Genomic DNA, 19135 nt, shown 5'->3' with positions numbered 1-19135 from the left:
GCACTTATATGACCGTGAGTCCTTGTCAAGTTTGGTAGTCAGTTAAACTGACTCGCTTTGGTAGATTCTATGAAGAAAAAAACGCTGTCATTAAGCTATTCATACCCCGAAAGCCTGGTAATTTCCCTCAACAACTACAAGTGTACATCTTCGAAAGGCTTATACATTCCTTCATGCTGCCGTACCATGCGGAATCCATGTTGCGCGGCCATGACCGTATTCATGAGGTGCTCGATGTGACTCTTCTCTGAACTCACTGGAAGAAGATTATCATGTGCCACGTGCAAGGGCATAATGAAGGCAAGAACGCCATGGATGGCAGTGTCGCCGCTTATGGACTGTTTAGCCAGATCCAGTATCTCACTCGCCAAAATGTGCTTGCGCTGTGCCCGACCAATTGTGCTTGATGCCTTCATAAATCCGAGCGAGAATCTGCACGACAAAGGTGTTACCGGTAGCCAAGGAACTTGCAGCAAATGACAAAGTTCTTCTACAAGAAGAAGAATCATATGATGAAAAGCAGCTGCAGAAGCATGAGTCTCCGTCAACTGCGAGAATAGGAAAAGAGGCATTCCACCACCATTGAAGAGAAAACAACGTCTGTTTCGAATTTACTGCCAACGCAACACAATCCAATGGATTTGAAAGCATGCCAGCTTTTAAAGAGTCCAGGTCATGCAAAAATCCAGGTATATCAACTGAGATGTTGAGCAAAGTGCTATACACATCGCACGATTCAGCTTCAGTCAGTTCTATGGCATTTTTCCAAGACTCCTTGGCCAGGAAGCAGGGTTGACGAAGTGTTCCAGCGCTAATAATCTATGAGTGTATTAGTGATGGGTTTGATAAGGCCTGGCCCTGCATCCACCAGTGGAATATTGTACTGACAATTGTGTAGCGAAATGCTAGCAGAATTTCTCGATTTTGCCCTGCAGAATAATGTTCTGGTCCATGCAGCTCAATCTGTGGTTAAGGGTCAGCAAATGCAGTAACAAGATTCACACGACCCACTCACCAGTCGAGAAATCCCTTTGTAATGTTCGATCCAGGATCTAGCATTGGTGACGACAATTTTTCATACACACGAAGACACATTATACTCAAAAGCAGGTCCATTTCTGTCCGTGGATTAGAGCGGCTCATGTCTTTAGAGACAGCTTGCAAAGCACCGCAATATGTCTCTATGCCTTCCCGATATGCATGATGATCTGAAGCTCTAATGGAGTAATAACTCACTGCAAGTGCCTTCATACACCAGTGCTGCAGTGACCCTTCAGGCAAGCTTTGGTTCAGAAACCCGGTCAACAGCCTGTATAGCCGTGGAGAAGAGACACATTGTTACCGGTAAGTCGAGACAAGAAATACTCCCGGAAATTTGTGACTGGATCTAGAGGGAGATTAGGAATCGAAGCAAATGATGGCTGTCGAGCTGCAGGAAGTATTTTTCTGTTGCCGCTCGGCCCTCTCACGGTGCTACGAGCTCTCTTCTCTGTCACCTGTCGTGAACGATTCGTTCGTGGCTGAACGGAAACAAATTTATATGATGATCCATAACCACTGCATTTAATGCCAGCATTCTGACACGCAAAATGGCTCTCGCTTATCTGGAAGCAAATTAGACTAATCTATTGGATCACAATCGAAGAGAAGAAAAAGAACAAGATTAGGGAGTTTTGGGGTGCAAGGTAAGTGCCCAAAAGATGACACCGGAAAGTCTGATGAACGGAGACTGTGCTTACCGCATTTCACTCCCCGCTCCCTACACGTCTCGCACATTCCTACCCGCTGTCCATTCACTCGCCGTTGTGGCACCAATTTCATTACTGGCTGTGGATGCCAGTATGTCCGCCTTGCTAGTATGGGGATGAAAGGTGAATCCATGTCACGAGAAGAAGACGTGGTCCCTGTTGACCGGGCTTTATAGGATCTCTTTGGCTCTCACGAATTCCGGCCTTATCTCAACAGTGTTTAGATACCCCACCACACCTTCGTATTGATAACTCAAATTCACTACTTCAACGAAGCTGAGGAAGTCTTTCGATGATAACAAACTGCAATCGCGGTCGAGTCTGTACAACCTCAAACTCAGCCTTGCCACTTCTTGTCGATTTGGCGCCGCGCCAAGGAATACACTTGCTCCTTAACCCGAGTGAGACTCTAAGCAATGTACATGTCTGGCGAATCATCGAGCGATACGCGATGGTTTCTTTTGTCACTTGCATCTCGAACAAGCAAATCAAAACATCCCCAACCAATCAACTCAGGCCGTCGCCCTCAAATACCTTTTAAGGAAATGCCAACTAAACTCCAATGCAGTGCGACAAAGAAATGATAGGGCGCTAAAAGCGCTGATCTCATGAGGCATTTGGAGTTAGATATCTTACTTCATTTTTGAGGTTCAGCGTTAGGATCATTCATAGGGTCGTTCATGCGGGCCTCGAGTCATGCCGAGCAACTCTAGCAGAAATATGCCCCCAGCGAGCCTGGTTGCCTAATGGGTAGCCTCGCGAGCAATTTTTAAATATAGCAGTACGGCTAACTTGCAGCCCAGACCTCGTGTCTATCTCGTTCTAGCTATTCATCGGCTCCGACTTTTGAATATAAGATACAAAGATCAAGTCATGACTCACGAGATGCGATATCTATATTGATGCTCAGCATGCCCATATGGCCTGAATAAACTCATGGATGACAAATTTGCCAAATGATGTTTCGACTATACCAGACACATCGGTTCATCAGAAGGTAAATTCTGTTTGAGTTCTCACAATAACACCTGTTGAGGTACTTGCTTGGTATGGAACTCTGGGTGAGAATGGTTAAGTTGTAAGTAAACGGCGAGCAGAAGTGGACCTTCAGTACAATCTTTACTCATTCCTGGGTTGTAGATAGTACGCAGAGGCCTGCTTCAGCCCACAATTTTGCGAAGGATGATCGATATAATTCGTTTGCGAGGTGTGAGAACAGTGATGATGTAGAATACTGCCCCTCAGCAAGGTTCAGTGAGGATCGGTATGATAACTTGTAAAAAACAGATTATCCTAGTATGAGAAGCAATATCTTACATTAAACAGATTATATTATTACTATTATTTTGAAAGTAAACATGATCGTGAAGCATCATCAGTCAGGTCAAAAATGGGTCGAACAACAATTCTGGTGTATGCCACCTCGATTCAGCGCGACGACACAATATCAAAAACCTCCATTGTATGATCCCAAATTTTCTTATCCACACCTCGCTTTCTGAAATCTGCAAGGATCTTCGCATTATCGGCAGTCTCACCATGCGCATTAATGGTGAAAACACCACCTTCGGTCCGTTGTGCTTTCTGTGAACCCTCGGCCAGCGGGACTATGCCATCGTCCACACTATAACGTGCACTGGTAGCCATGAACAAGCCCCTTTGGCCTGCTTCAGACACACTTCTAAGGAACAACTTGAGCACCGGAGCCACGATATAACGCAGTACCATACCCAGGACACCACCGGCGATTTTACCAAACAGCGGAGTGGCCACAATCCCGGGAAAAGCGTGAACGAAGCTAATTCGAGGGTTTTCGGAGGCGAGGTGCTCCAGTGCAAATGTCATCATGGTAGCAGCATGGGAGTTACTAGAGCCAACAGAAAAGTTTTTCGGATTATCCAAGCTTAGATCGTCCTCATGAATAGGTCCCTCTTCCCCGCCCGCGAGTATGGACAGTACGTGCGGGCTTTTAGACTGGTTGAGTAGAGGAAGTAAAAGCTGAGCAATCCGAATACGGGAGTAATGACGAGTCGTCAAACTGGCGTCTAGACCCTCAGTTGTATCTAAAATCGATAAGTATACATCATAATGCGATCTAGATCGTGAGCACTCACCCTGTCTTCCATCCAACGAGAAAAAGCCTACTGACATGCAAAGCAAGTCTAACGAGGACTCTTTGGATTTGATGAATTCCGCTACCTTCACGGCGTCTTTGATAAGCGAAACGTTCATTTCGATGATCTCGAAATGGCCACCAGGGCTCATGAGCCGTAGCTCTTCAGCAAGAGGAGCTGCTGCGGTTGCATTACGGGCGACGATGTAAACTCGAGGGTTCGCCGAATTTCGCGCGAATTCTTTGAGGATTCCGAGGCCAATACCAGATGTCGCCCCTACGAATAGAGCAACTTGAGGGTCTTTCACGTCTTGGAGACGGCTGTTAGACTGGAGCACGGTTTGAAGGTCAACCATGTTGGAAGCTGAGGGAGGGTGCAATACGCTGTCGACCTGGGGAATTTTCAATGTCAGGAAAAGCTCGGAAGTGTCACTGATGATTTGAAGTAATGCTGTTGCAGATATATTAACGTGATAGAAGGAAGCTGGGATGGTTTTATAAAGCTGTGGAATATAAAGAGTTGATGGAAAGCAGAGGGAGCTGCCTGGACAGGAAAACTATATAGTGAACCAGGTATGGTTGCTTGCTAATGTGTTGATCTCACCGGATCTCTATAAGCGCGTTTTCCAAGTTGCGGAGATGCTCATGGATTGTAAGCATCGGGCCCCGTAGCTCCGAGAACCGGGAGCCTGATTCTTCGTAAGCTCGATGCTTATGACCAAACCCCGAGGGCCGAGGGCACGTGTATCGCCATCACCTGACTAATCGGGTAGACCCGATTTGGGCCCTGGTCCGTGCAAAGGCCTGCTGCAATATGTACATCCTGAGATCCCACCATGGAAGCACTAAAGTGCTGCGGGAACTAGAACCACGACAATGATATGTTGCAATGCTACAAACTACCTGTTGAATTGCGAGCAGAAAGGATGCACAGCCGGTTGGAGACCGCGATAGTTCAATCGCAGACCTGCCAATTTCCGAAGAAACATTACTAGCACGCCCTTTACCACTTTCAACCATGGGTATCCCAATCACGTCCATTCTGTTCACCCCCTATCTTGGGTCCCCTATGTATTATCGTGGCTGAGCAAGAAGCCACAAAGAAAATGATATCCTCGCTTCCAAAATAAGCTTAGTGACGTTGGGGAAGTTCCCCACTGCGGGGCCATCCTGTTCGTATCCTGTTTCATTGCTGAAGATTGAAGCCGTGTTTCAGTTATTTCAGTACATGACTCATGAATAATTCGTAAGTGCCAAGCATCTTAATCTCACGAAGAGGAGTTACTAATAAGCAGCACCATCCCAAAGCATTTTGGACTTTGGTCGAAAACAGAGTACCGATCAATTTCCTCAGCCTTTTTCACCATGTCTCCGCTTGCCTTATTTGAGGACAATCCCTTTCAGGTCTTGATCAAAGAGACCAACGATGATCCCGTAAGTCATTGATATGTCCATAAATTGCTTCAGGGCGCGAATCGTTGACCTTGTTTACTTTGGCACAGACTGCGTTGCAATCGCGATATCAAGATCATCGTGTGGCTAGAAATGAGCAGCAGGGCACGAAAATCCTAGCAGACAGCTTTCCTGGGTGGTCCTTGGACCCTATCCTGAGTCGACTGGATGGCCCGGGAAAGGAAGATGGATATCTTGATCCTCGAAACTGCCTTGTGATTTGGGCCAGGCCCCCTCCTCACATACGTGATCTAATCTGCTTTATTCAAAGCGAGTTGAAGGAGATCTCCCCTTGTAAGCCTCCTGGATGACGTTTGAGCCCTGAACCCAGTCCCTGGAACTTACACACTTTAAAACAGCGATTTGGCTTATGCCCCCTGAAAACTTGCACACAACGGTGTTGGAAGTTGCCCACTCCCTGACCGAAAAGGAGATTGAGGAGCTAGTTCAAATCCTGCAGGCTTCCAAAGATGTAACTGCAGCTCAGATTGCTGAATATCCCATTGCTCACAAATCACGTCTCTTGAAGCCGATGGTCAGCTTCGATGCCTCTGCAATGGCACTAAGCTTTGTTCCAGCTGCGGGTGAAAATTCGCAAGATGAAGACAATGATGACTATTCGTATCACCACCTCCGCCGAGATGTGTTCCAGATGGTCCGACAAGCCCAACTCCCGGTGGCTTCGCGGTATATCGTTCCATCGGCACATGTGACCATCGCACGCTTCATCAATAATGATGATTTTCTCGTGCAGGGAACGAAAGGCGCAGAGCTTGATCGTGCGCGCGTCAAATTGCTGGTGGATAAAATCGAGACCATCAATAAGAAACTGGAAAGTGAGTTCTGGCCTCAGGCGAATGGCACCATCCCCAAGGGGGGTGAATGGGATGTTGGACAGCAGAACTTGGTGATTCGGAGAGGACGTCTTTGGTATGGAGGTGGTGATACCGTCAACGTGTAGTAGTAATTAGCCCTGGAGTGATCCAGGACCAACAGAACTTAGAAATCTTCAATCTAAAGCTCATAGCAAGCTTTGCCCATAGGGGAATCTTTCATTGACACATCAGCCTTCATTAATGAACCACGCCAGATACTTTTTTTTTGGCGCCAGAGAGACAATCCTCTTGGCATCCGGTCGACCCAGATCCAAGGATATTCTCTTCGGAGACGGTGTGCCCGCGGATAATGAAAAGGCAGAGGAGATACTTTGCTTAAATGGCAGTAATCAGGTTTGCTTTTTGGTTGAGCCCCTTTCAAAATAGGCTTAGTCGTGTGAGGACAGCCCACTGGCCCAAGCCCCAGGTTAATTCATACTCTTCTCAACTACGCAGATAGTTGGAAGGAAATGTTCGTAATGATCTTATGACTGGATGTGACTACGTAACGCAATGCAGTGTCAGGCTGATCACCATTTTGGTGTAGATTAATTTAGTCACAAGGCACGATATAACCTAATTATATGAGCTTGCGATCAGACAAGCCTGTTCTGTCTTGGAACTTCGATGCCGAGAATTTATGTATGTTATCAAGCCTGCTTTTCCCATGTTTCACAGCAATCCTGAATGTGTAAATTATATATCTTATGCGCTTATCGCATAGGACTTGACATTGCAGGATAAAGATGATGGCGGATTTCCTCATCGCACTCAATCCTGTTTAATGCCGACCTTGCCTAGCTGGCGAAGGCCAATTGAGCTGGAAAAGCATACAAGAACCATGGCAGCGAAGATCGTCCAGTATGCTGCGCGATAGCCTTCTAGTAGAAGAGCCTCCTCAGAACCAGAGCTGTCTTTATGGGCAGTCACCGAGGCTGCAATCGCGGCAGTGATTGCTAGTCCCACCGAGTTACCCAGCTGGGAGATTGTGTTGAAAACACCGCCAGCCAGTGCCTGCGATTTTCCTGGAAAATAGCGAGAAATGACTAGGCTGGAAACGGTCCAAAGGACTAGGAAGGTCAGCATATTGATTTGCGGTATTATAAGTTTGCAGTCTTAGCTTACCGTCACCATTGAGCGGACTCAATGTCATTGCAATGAATGTCGCAGTCCAATAAGTCCAGGAGGGACTGGCAAGGGCCATCAAGATCGGTGATATAGAAGTTATCAGTGCCGAAATTCCTAATAAAACATTGACTTGGACTTTGGTGACCAAGTATGCGGTCGCCGAATTGGTAAGAACACCGAGCACCGCCATCGGTAGGAATCGGATGGAGGCTTGAAGAGCGGAAAGATCCTGTATATCCTGGAAGCTATTTCTCACTTAGTATCAAATTTGAAACCCAGACAAAAGTGCAGATGACGTACTATAAAGTGGACTGGTATTGAAAAGCATTGAATGCCGCCCAAGTGAGGAACATTGATATGCAGACCGAAAGGAATGGCACGCTTTGCCATAGTGAGTTTGGTATCAAGGCAGGTTTTCCACGCTTCTCCTGTCGGTGCATCCAGAAGGTGAATGTTGGCAGCAATGCAACCGATACTACCAAAATGGCGATATTTTGCGCATCGTGAATTCTCTCATAGCTAAGAGTAATCATCCTGCAAAAACTTAGCATGCTAATGGAGAAATTTGCGAATCGCTAATACATACGCTAATACATAGGACAGTAGCCCTAGGGAAACCGAGAGAATGAGGACCCCAGTCCAATCGATCTCGTTTAAAACGCGATTGAGCGAGACCTTGTGAGGCTTTGTGCTCGGCAACATGAATATCGACGCGATAAATAGGAAGAAGTTCAGAATTGTCGTGATATAGAAAGCCCAACGCCAACCAATGGTATCAGTCAATACACCCCCGAGGATCAATCCGGCTGCATAACCCAGTGGCTGACCCATGCCAGTCACCGCAAAAGCAACATTGCGCCTCGGCCCCTGAGGAAACGAAGCTGTCACCAAGCTCATTGACGTGGGCAGACACATGGCCACGAAGATGCCCAGCATGGCTCGAAAAGCTATGAACTGAGTGCCGCTCTGGGCGAGTCCACATCCCAGGATCCAGAACGTAGAGGCGCCACTTCCGAGGAGCCACATATACTTGGAGCCGACGATGTCGGCTACGGCGCCAAAGGCAAGGAGAGTACACCCTGCCGCGAGAGCATATACCGATGCTGGCCACAGTAAGAGGTCATTGTCGAGGTTAATGTCCCGGGCGATCTGTGGTAGCGCGGTGGTAAGAATTCCTGTACCAGAGACGCTGATAAAAGTGACCCCTGTCAGGATGAAGATGATGCTGGCTGCTTCCAGGGTACCTTTTTCTTTGTTATCGTTCTCTACGGGTGCGGGTGCGGATGGCGACGTGATCAAGTCGGTCAGAGGGACAGCATCCCCAGTATTCACCGCGGCGGTGATAACAGTGGTGGACATCTTTCGCAGGCCCTGTCCTGGAAGGTTGTATCAGAAAGAAAGATACAACCTGCAAAGGTTGTCTGATAAAGTTGGACCAGGCAGCCGCGTCATCTTATTCTCTTATCAGCGCGAAAAGCCTCCTAAAAAGCCCCACCACGACTCGGCCCGAATCTACTAGGTATACCCACCTTAATCATCCACAGATCTACTTCCTGAATCAAAAATATGCTGTCAGCTAGATACTAGATACTAAACTTGCTGGAGATTGAAAAAGTCAGAGCCAGATAGAAATGGAAGCCCTTGGCTATTAATTCCGGGTTCCGAACATCAAATAGCAAGAGTCACCAAAGGTCCCTTTGACTATGCATTTGCTTAAACACTCTTACCATGTTGGACTTTAGCTGGCACTTCTTTTATAGCACTTTGGGCATTTTCCTTGTGCTCGGATATCTTCTGTGAGACGCTGGTGGGAACAACGTCAGTCCAACGGCGATGAATGTCATCTGGGAGCATCTTCTTCCTCTGCATTTTCTATTCAAAGACCCATTTTACATGGCTTCAAGCCATACCACACCCGTGGACGCAATATTTAACGAACGGTGGTTGAATATCAAAGGACAAAGTTCATGCACAAAGGAGTAAATGTCAAGGAGGGCTCTCATATGTCCCCCTCAGGGCTAGTAATCTTGCCACAGAAAGATGCGATCATCAGAAGTACCCATGCTACAGGTCCTATTCCATGAATTCCTATGTTGAAGCCCTACTTATATATCTAATATAAACATTCACGCAGTATCAGTTCTTTATAAGCGAGACATGAGAGAATCAGTACTGTCGCCGTGAAGAATCCCCATTCTTTCGAGAAACATAGATGGCAGACTTTGCTCATTTTGCTCAATGATGAGCTTAAGCCTCCCCTCACCTAGTAAGAATGACTTCGGCATCCATGATGGCGGCTGCTCACCCAGAATCATTTGAGCAACCGCTTCGCCACATGACCAGGCCTTGTCCATACCATGCCCGTTATAGCCACCGGCAATCCATTCACCACCACCCGCACGCTCTGTAAAAGCTGGAGGCAGCTGCCCAACCAGTGGTAGTCCATCAGCAGTAAAGCCCATGATACCAGACCAGACAGATATAGGCTCAACTGGCCCAGAGCCATGCAAAATCTTAGGCACCACGGAGCATAGGTTCCTTTTGGCAAGCTCCGAAACAACCGAATCATCCGCGCTCAGCATTTCATCGATTTTCTGTACTTCACCACCAATCCAGAGATCACCTGTCCGGGCATTTTGCTGAGCGTAGTATAATCCGATATCGGTGATGCCCGTGGATGGATCTAGACTTGGCTTGTTTCGGTAGGTCCAAGAAAATTGGCCCCCTAGCTGTGGAAATGAGGGTCCCATTTTCTGATGCGACATAGTCGCCCGTACTGGCCACAGCTTCCCTACCAGTCCCGGGATCAAGTGGCCGGCGTGGCCGTTTGTGCAGTGAATGACATGGCGAGTTCGAATTGATCCTCGAGGTGTCTGAAGCAAATACGCTGCGTTATCTTTAGCAGCCTTCGAATCATGGATGATAGAAGTAACAGGCGTGTTGGTCTCCAATGTAAATCGGCCGGGGTTCTGTTCCAGCAGAATTTTGTACAGGGCTGTAAACAGGCGGTATGGCCACAATGCAGCGGCACCCGTTTGTTGAGCCGCACCAACAATATTCGAGGTGTATTTCCACTTCTGAATGCAAAATGTTGTTAGAAGGGGGTAAATGATGATGGGCGTCTGCATACTCACTTCAATAGCATGTTCCACGGAAACCATCGTTTCTGGTAGTGCGTAAGCTGACTGGTCCTTATTTTGCTGGACAAATTCAATCGCCTGTTGAGCTTCCCGAAAAGTGTCCATATCCTCAAACACAATGGTACTAGCCAGACATCGCAGTTCTACTGCTGTTTGATCCTCTTTGCTCAAGCCAGCAACAATCTCTTTCAACCGAGCAATTGTTCTTTCGCTCAGATGTGCTACACTCTTTGCTTCTTCCATCCCCATTGCTTCAGCCACTGGCGGAAATAGGTCATCTGCATTTGACACAAGATGACCTCCGTTGCGGCCCGTGGCACCACTGACTGCTTCGCGCGCCTCGAGAATGATAACCCGGAGTTTTGAAGCATTTGGGTGATTCAGCAGTGTGTACGCGACGCCGCAGCCAGTCACCCCAGACCCAATGATGGCAACGTCGACTTCAGATGGTAGCTTGGACGATTGAGTTGCCCCAACTGTCGGATGACGTGGTTCCTGCCAGGCTGACACCGTTGGTCGAGGATGTGGGAGCCCAGGCGGCTTATTCAGCAGGGCTTGCATTCGTTCTAAAAATTAATTTCAGCTTCTGTCTTCTCAGGCTAGGAAGGATCAAGTACTCACTGGTGATACTCATCATGAGTCGCGGCCCTCGCACTCAGGTAGTCAGAAAATTGTTGAAGAGAGAATCTCGAGATTTCGGCTTTCAAAGACCACTTCGAGGTTTAAATAAACCAGATCATGATTTCCGGTAACCGGAGAACCGGCGGTCACATTTTTGGTCTGGTCCTAGGCACATACCAATGATTGGTTACCAAAAAATGTCCTGTGATTGATGCCATCATGTCGAGGTGGCCTAATCGCCAAAATCGGGGCCGGGCACTAAGTTTATAATATGCCTTTATGATGTGAGGCTGATCTATATCCCCACGGTGCTACCATTGGTCAGGGTGTGGCGTAGTGTGGTCACAGCCCCACCCCGATGATGCCAGCCAATCAACGCACATGAAATGGGCCGGTGCTTATCTGTCCCACCCCGCATACACCGTCGCATCTGATAATCAACAGCGTGAGCTTGTTTCGGCAGGACTTTCTCTATTGAAATAGAAACAGGGACCAGGGGATTTGAAGAGGATAAGCCGCTATATAACGGGGTATCACACGGACCTTTTGGCTCTTTCCACTCACTACCCTCACTCATCAACAATCCAATTGAGCTTATCTATTGGTAACTCCAGGCATCAGCTGACGCAGTCACCCTGTCAACCACCTGAGCCATGTTTTCAAAAGGTTGGTCTACTATTCTATCTGATAGCGCGGGCTTTTCCCACTCACATGATCGTTGGATTTTATAGATGCACTCGTGGCCTGTCTCAAGGCCGATCCGCTGCTCCCAAGACCCAACCCCACCGCTGCTTTCTGGCAAGAGCCGCCGCATCCTACGATCTCCTCTAGACAGTCTCCAGAGCTACCATCAACGACGGATATTGCTATTATTGGTTCTGGAATCACAGGTTGCAGTGTTGCCAAGACACTGTTGGAAGACCCGTCATTGGCTGGAAAGACGGTGACCATTTTGGAGGCTCGTGAAGTGACAAGTAGTGCGACTGGCCGTAATGGCGGCCATCTTGTTTCAGACTGCCTGGAGAGCTTTGGTTTGGTATCAGCGACTTTGGGCACTGACGAGGCTGTGGAAGTTGCCAGATTCAGTTTAGCTAGCATGCAACGGCTAAGGGATGTCGTCGCTTCATTTGGCGGCGATCTAGCTGAGAAATCTAAGTTCAGAGAAGTGACTACCACGTCAGTCATTGGAGATGAAGAATCTCTCGAAGAGGCACGACTGGCCTTGGCTGCATTCGAAGAGGCACTGCCCGATCTTAAAGGGATGTCTGTTCTACTAGGGAAGGAGGAAGCCTTGGAGGTAAGATATGACCTTGACATTGAACAAAGTCATTTTTATGGCTTTGAAGCACATGAACTGGCGCTCATCTACGTGGCAGAAATATAATTATCAAAACTTATATGGTGTTATGGAACAGCATGGCGCTGGTGCATTATGGCCATACCGGCTGATTACTGGCATATTCGAGATACTGCTGGAAAGGTACTCCGATCGTTTTACAATCGAAGCATGTACGCCAGTGACTGGTATTTCCTTCTCAGCTGAATCCCCAGAGGATCCCTACTCATACAAACTTGACACGCCACGAGGCACCATATCGGCTACCAAGGTGGTTCACTGCACCAATGGCCATGCAGCCCACCTGCTCCCTGGCCTGAGTGGAAAGCTGTTTCCATTCAGAGGAACCATGTCGACACAGGCTGCCGGTAAAGGGTTTCCAAACAAAGGGTCAAGCGTCTCCTGGAACTACCTTAGCAAAAGTATCATGGACCCAGAAACGGGTGTATGGTCATACACATTGTACTACATCACCCAAGACCCCGATTCAGGCGACATTTTTATTGGAGGCGAGAAACAGAAAGCTCAGGAAGTCTTTGTGAGCGACGATACAGTCCTTCCACCCATTCCTGCTGAAAATCTCGCCACTATCTTACCATCCATATTCCGTGAAGGCTGGAATGACACAGCACCAGAAGTGAAGAAGATGTGGTCTGGCATCATGGGCTTTACTGCGGACGGTCTACCATTGGTAGGCAAGCTTAGTGAGAGTGTGACTGGGAGAGCAGGAAAGGATGAATGGATTGCTGCTGGATACAATGGTCACGGAATGGACAAATCCTGGCTCACTGGGGAGTCCTTGGCTGAGATGGTGTCTGGGAAGGATATTCCTGTGGGCTTCCCTAAAGCATATTTCCTTACAGATGAGAGACTGGCACGGTTAAGCCCCGACGAATTTGTCGAGAATGTCTTTGGGAAGTTTCACAGAGAGTGAAGAGAACAGGAAGAGGCAGGCGGCTGACAAAATCAAACGCGAGTCTTAAAAGAAAGGTTTTCGGACTGTACATACTCGAGTAACTAACATCAGTCACAACTCTAGCTTGAATCTAATCGTCGTCATTAGTTTATCAGGATCTCAGCGCACATTAATTGATGAAAAGTAATCCAATTTAAGCAATCAAATCCATAATGAGCTTCATTTACACCGAAATAATGTTCAATGTCTATCGACTGACTATTGTCCTTCACCCGAGTTCTCGACTTCACGATGATCAGCATAGTGCAGACTCCAAAAAAGTGTCTATTTTTAGCTTCCGTAACGCGAAATTCTCATTATTTGTATTTACAAGGTCTTTGTCAAACTTGACATAATGACACCTACCGGCAACTCAAGCAGCGGTTCCATTGTTCAAAACAAGTCTTGGTGTCTTATGGATACTAAGTCTTCAACACAAAGGGCTTTGTACATTGAAAGGCTAAAAGCAGTAGCGATTGCAGCTGCTCTTAGATATAAGAACCTCAAATTCCTAGGGACACAATAATTTTCGATCCATCAAATCTTCTTTTTATCCGAGAATATATCACCGTGAGCAAGGTAGAAGAAGCATAGATTTCTTTATTATACCGAAATATCGATGGGATTGATATGACGACCTTCACGAACGAAGTGAAATCACAAACATTTACCATGGAAGTTTCAAGAAGCAAATCCTCCTCGTCAGCAGCTGTTGCCGAGCTTGGGGTGTGCTCTTCTAGGGTTGGGGTCCATATCAACCATCATTAACCCGAGCAAAAGTGAAGATGCGAACTTTGAGTTTTGCAGCCTTTTGCAATGGGAGGACCATGGCCACGCAAATGGTCAAGGCCACACGCCATGGTTTGTGAGAGGCCCTGCATACTCTCCGAAAAATGATTCTCGGGGGGTTGACAAGAGAGCTGAGGGAATCCGCATACTTAGTTCATTGGTCGTAATTTGGCGACAAGAGTAGCAATAGTTGCTGGAAAATGTCCTGGGTCTCTGAAGTAGATATCGTTCAGATCGGCAAGAGAAGAGCACCTGGGCAGGTGAGAGTAACTCTATGTTTTCCCAGCGCGTTCCAAATTTCTGAGAGACCTCTATTATTGGATATGAGAAGGTGGGTACGAGGGTGGATACCGGTAAGCATATCCCGATGTTCCCTCGGGCGTTGAAAATAAGTCCAAAATGTGGTCAATCAAGTTGCCCTTCATGATGCAAAATTGTTTTGATAATGTAAATACTTGATTTCGATCTCATGATTTCATGATACACATACAAAGGACTTGATAACGCTGTTCCGCACGTAAACCACAGTCTATCAATATTACCTGTTATCGTGAGTGATCTACACCGGGAAAAGTTGGAAAATCCTGACGATCAGTTTTCCGCGCCTTCCTCGGATTGGCTATTTTTGCTCTTGTCTATGAACTTGCCCTCTCATATGATGCACTAAGGTGCAAAATATCTTCCAGCTTGCCGGAGTATGTTTCTGCAATGTGGGCCTGTTGTCGTGGGGAATCTTACAGATTTGGTGGGTAAGGAGCGTTTTGAGCAGCGGAATTTTCGAGTACTTTCATATTCACCTGATACTTGTGCCGACTATCATGGGAATGGCGGTGATCTCCATGATAGGTATGACGTGGAGGCTGAGAGCGGAGTTCTCGTGGTCGATTTATAAGGATATCAGCGCCGATTCACAGATGTACCGGAAGCTCTACACTTATCAGGTGACTCTCTACGCTTCATACGTTGTCTTCGCGCAGGTCTATTTATTAATGGCCCGCTGTAGGTGTACGTTACCTTGCTAAAATTTGACTTCTTCTTCATCTTTGGAAGTCAAGTAGAAGTCCTGCTCGTCTTAGGCGAAATTGACAATGACTTCATCCTCAACGCCGCCATGGTTCCCGTTGCAATCATGGCACTATTTCTGGCTGCCATTTTCTGCCGAAAAGAGATGAAAAAGTCAATGTTTTTCCCTATGGTAAGAGGATCTTTCTACTCTATCTGTCTTCTTGTGCTAACTCACGTAGCTGTGCATGAGCGCTCTCATTGGCAATCAGGTCAAAACGCTATTGTCACTATATAGTTCAGATTATAGCTTAATCTCTTGCCGGGTTTCATTGGGCCTATTCGCATCGACAGCTATATTGTTGATCGCCTGCACGATGATCAATGCATTCATTTGTGTCACCTACTTCGAAAAGGGGTCGAAGCATCATTTCAATCAGCCTCCGAGCATATGGCGGACTGCAGATGGCATATAGCATGCTGATTCAGGTCCAAATTCCACCGTTATAACATGATTATCAAACCCTACGCATAGGCTTTGCGCCTGAAGATTTAAATCATGTTTGCCCCATATGAAGCCCAATTGATCCAGCATGAGGGACCTACTGGTCTGAAAGATATAGGGTTGACGGCAATTTCTCGGGCTCAATAGCCATGGGAGTTCGAGGAATCCTGCTTAGTCGAGCCAAACAACATCGCACAGAAGCCTCTATCCTCAAGATCCAGTGTGACTACCACCTCAGTCGTTACATGGCTGGACTATGAGGCCCCCGAGGGGGCGTACATAACATGCTGTGGGTTATTTTCTTGCGTAAGCCTTTAGCTGCAAGGAGGGACCCAAGATTCGCACAACATATACTTACATCCAGCTCTGCAGCTCCTGTCTGTCTTAGATCGCTTTCTCTTTCTTCCATAGCTCTCCATAGCTCGATATTTCAGACGTTCTTGCTCTCCTTTCCCAGTTCCGATAAACAAGCGCCGAAGACTAAGGTGGATTTGCGTACAGAGAGAGAAGCAGGCGTGTGTCAATGAATGAACTTCCATAAATGGATTTCTATAAATGAATGTCTATAAATGAATGTCTATAAATGAATGTCTATAAATGAATGTCTCTAACTAAATGTCTTCGAATTGGCTGTCTTTTACGAAGCTGTCTTTCCAACGAAATGGCAGCAAATCATCTTCATAGCTGGGTGGCGGATAACATAGTTTCCGGTGCACTCAAGTTGAAGACGCCTAAGCAGCTTTGAAGATCCTGCCCTTGTCCCTCAAACCCAAGATGGCTCTTAAGATGCAGACCAATGTTCATCCTCAACAGCCGAGGTATCCACTCCAATTGTGATGTATCCAATCAATCCCTTCGAAAGGTCATGCTCATCGAGAGGCACAACGGAGACAATTGGGTTGTACCCATTCTTAGTACCCTTGGAAAACTCCATATCCACATCATTGCGGGTGCGGTTAATTTGAGTATGGGAGGCATAAGGCTCCAATGCCATAATCTTCTCTTCCAACTTTTCGTCGAAGTACAATTGTCCGGTGCTGACGGTGTTCTCGAAGACCAGGGTTCCGTTTTCGCGAGTAGTCCAGTCGGTGTGAACTTGAACGTGGATATGGATTGCCCTCTCAATGTAGAAACCTACCGATATCGACATGTTAGCTTGAAAGAACTTCTCTTGTCTGAGATCGCGTGACATGGGGGTTTTTCTTTTACCTGGAAAGATAGTCTTCATCTGCATCATTCCATGTTTGTCAGTTGGCCACATGCCCCGAAGCCAAGTTTCGGAGTCGGTATGAATGTCCGTGCTGCCCACAACAAAGTCCGAGATGTTCTTGCCCTCTTCGGCAAGAACTTGAGAAAACTTGGTATTGGCAGACAACTCGGTGAAACTAGAGTAGCTTCCCGTCGCATTGCAGTGCCAGAAGTCAACCATCACACCCTCTAAAGGAGCGCAGGTGGCCATATCCATAACTCCAATATCTAGCCACAGAGGCACTCCAACCTGATCTTCGGTCATATCCTGCCGAAGGGTCTGAGACCGTGGCCAGTAGTAGGGGCCTGCAGTGACCTCAGGGGTGAGAACGCAAGTGTCATTCTGCAAAATCTCGTAAAAGGGGGCCTGCGTATGAATCTGGACAGTGGTGTTTCCAGGCGCGCCGAGGTCCCTTTTCCAACGTTTTGCGTTAAACTGAGCGACATGCTGCGCACAGCGGGCGGAGAGCTTTGCCTTGTGCGCCATTTCAGCTTCCAATGGCTCAGCATGGGGGCCGGGGTGGGCAGCAGCCACGAAAGCCAAGCTGCATGACAAAAACACAGAAGAGAACCGCATAGTAAAGATTTGTCTGGGATAGCTTGAGGATGTTTTTTTTTGTTCCGGTATGATTCTTAAGTTTTGTATCTACTATAGGCCAGCCTTTATAGGCTTCAATCGGAGTAACCAATTATAGAAACAGGACTACAGAAGAGGAAGGAGCCAATGTTTTGGCTACGATGAGATATTCTGGATGAGCATACGTAAACTTCTGGATAAACCTGGAACGTCTGTGGGTGCGATACAGCCACAGAGACGGGTAGGTCCCAGGTAGTGGTGAGAGATCTACCGCTACTCTGTAGGCTAGTGAAAATGCAACATTGCTAGCAGCTCTGACAATGACTATGCGGCTCCATATGAGATCGACCCGCGCCCAGCCGAGCTCTCTGCAGGCTTAATCAAGCCACTATGAGCATAGGTATATTCTTACTGTTTTGAACATGCTTCAGCAATATTAAGATCATCTCCTGTCAAGCATTACCCTTTTCTCAAGATATAATATATTAATGGCGGCTTTTGTTGCTTTGAGAAGACATTTGAACGAATGAAAAATATTTATAAATAGTCTACAGGAATTCTCTTAGGTCTCTGCAGATGCAGATCTCACCGGAGGTGATACGTACACCTAGGTGGCTCTTACCATTACTATTCCCCTGAATGGCTCTGGCATATTTGCATCCACAATTATTTCAGAACTACCTGAGACATCCCCACTCATCTATCTTTTTTTATTGACCTCACATCGGGCTACCAAGCCGGCAGCCAAGGTGATCGGCCTGAAGGGCTTGAGGTGCTCATAGTTGGGCGGTGTACTAACGCTGGTGCCTTCTGCGCATTTGACCTTTCAGTGGACTCAAAATTCCATAATGGTGATACTAGTATCACAATTGCTGAGGGATTGGTCATAGTTTTCCATGTGGAGAACATCGAGACAGAGAAGGCGGATGTCGGGGAACTCTTGCCGGTCTTCCCCCGGGTCTTCCCCCGGAACCCGGAATTTAAGAAGGTTGGGCTTAGTCCTGTGACTGAGAATTTAAGCTTACAACCACTGTTCCTACTATAAGCAAGCTATCGAATGCCTCTTCAGTTTTTTCCAAGGTGACCTTGAGCAAGTGGATAATATTGGGCGTTCAAACGGTAAAATGGTCTAACGTTCTATAACACCCTTCCAGGCAGGCGTAAGAAGAGATCTTTCCATAGATACTTAGGGCCACTCACCTAACGCAGGTATCCCCCTTGAACACATGTTGTAAGGACTATAGTTATTTATTCAATAATTTTGACATGATATTCGGAGCCAATTGATACGTGTTTGAGCTGGATCTGGTCTCAGCTAACGGCTAAGCTACTTCGAAAGTTTCGCTAAAGTGCGGCCTAATAAAGGTCTTAGTACGTATCATGGAATCTTTCCTGTATATTCCAATGGAATCACCCGACTGTGTATTCTTAGCTCAATGAATTACAGTGGAAACTAGTGCCAAGCTCCACCAGACTGCAAAGATGATATAAATAGATGTAGATTCTATTCACAGCCTTGCCGGCTTTCGACTGAACCGAGCCAATGGTGCCGGCGGAGCAAGGAAGTGGCGCCAGCCAAACAGCAGAGATTGCATCCGTAGAATAATATCCTGCGTCTCAGTTCGAGCCGGCTAGTAATCGAGCGA

General features: G+C 47.0%; 7 protein-coding genes across 7 annotated transcripts; 3 read left to right on the top strand and 4 right to left on the bottom strand.

Annotated features, from left to right (window-relative positions):
• Positions 1-3176: 3176 nt before the first annotated feature.
• Positions 3177-4217, bottom strand: N7484_005067 (uncharacterized protein; the record flags this gene model as incomplete). Its single annotated transcript, XM_057115487.1, has 2 exons — positions 3177-3811; positions 3863-4217. The coding sequence occupies 2 exons, from the start codon at positions 4215-4217 to the stop codon at positions 3177-3179; spliced, it is 990 nt and encodes a 329-aa protein (XP_056975627.1).
• A 1009-nt stretch (positions 4218-5226) lies between these two features.
• Positions 5227-6274, top strand: N7484_005066 (uncharacterized protein; the record flags this gene model as incomplete). Its single annotated transcript, XM_057115486.1, has 3 exons — positions 5227-5295; positions 5364-5607; positions 5673-6274. 3 exons carry the CDS (start codon positions 5227-5229, stop codon positions 6272-6274), a joined length of 915 nt encoding a protein of 304 aa, XP_056975626.1.
• A 685-nt stretch (positions 6275-6959) lies between these two features.
• N7484_005065 (uncharacterized protein) lies at positions 6960-8675 on the bottom strand (the record flags this gene model as incomplete). The annotated part of the gene is made up of 4 exons (XM_057115485.1): positions 6960-7258; positions 7314-7561; positions 7617-7850; positions 7903-8675. The coding sequence occupies 4 exons, from the start codon at positions 8673-8675 to the stop codon at positions 6960-6962; spliced, it is 1554 nt and encodes a 517-aa protein (XP_056975625.1).
• A 785-nt stretch (positions 8676-9460) lies between these two features.
• Positions 9461-11090, bottom strand: N7484_005064 (NAD(P)/FAD-dependent oxidoreductase; the record flags this gene model as incomplete). The annotated part of the gene is made up of 3 exons (XM_057115484.1): positions 9461-10393; positions 10451-11022; positions 11078-11090. The coding sequence occupies 3 exons, from the start codon at positions 11088-11090 to the stop codon at positions 9461-9463; spliced, it is 1518 nt and encodes a 505-aa protein (XP_056975624.1).
• Positions 11091-11730: 640 nt separating this feature from the next.
• Positions 11731-13347, top strand: N7484_005063 (NAD(P)/FAD-dependent oxidoreductase; the record flags this gene model as incomplete). Its single annotated transcript, XM_057115483.1, has 3 exons — positions 11731-11743; positions 11809-12374; positions 12424-13347. The coding sequence occupies 3 exons, from the start codon at positions 11731-11733 to the stop codon at positions 13345-13347; spliced, it is 1503 nt and encodes a 500-aa protein (XP_056975623.1).
• Positions 13348-14825: 1478 nt separating this feature from the next.
• N7484_005062 (uncharacterized protein) lies at positions 14826-15635 on the top strand (the record flags this gene model as incomplete). Its single annotated transcript, XM_057115482.1, has 3 exons — positions 14826-15134; positions 15161-15352; positions 15402-15635. Coding segments are annotated over 3 exons (735 nt in total), but the record flags the coding sequence as incomplete, so codon positions are not given.
• An 810-nt stretch (positions 15636-16445) lies between these two features.
• Positions 16446-17489, bottom strand: N7484_005061 (intradiol ring-cleavage dioxygenase; the record flags this gene model as incomplete). Its single annotated transcript, XM_057115481.1, has 1 exon — positions 16446-17489. One exon carries the CDS (start codon positions 17487-17489, stop codon positions 16446-16448), a length of 1044 nt encoding a protein of 347 aa, XP_056975621.1.
• Positions 17490-19135: the final 1646 nt, after the last annotated feature.

Source organism: Penicillium longicatenatum (assembly GCF_028827895.1).
Source record: "Penicillium longicatenatum strain IBT 33135 chromosome Unknown contig_2_segment0_segment0, whole genome shotgun sequence".
Lineage (NCBI taxonomy): Eukaryota > Fungi > Ascomycota > Eurotiomycetes > Eurotiales > Aspergillaceae > Penicillium > Penicillium longicatenatum.
This window is presented reverse-complemented; position numbering and strand designations above follow the sequence as displayed.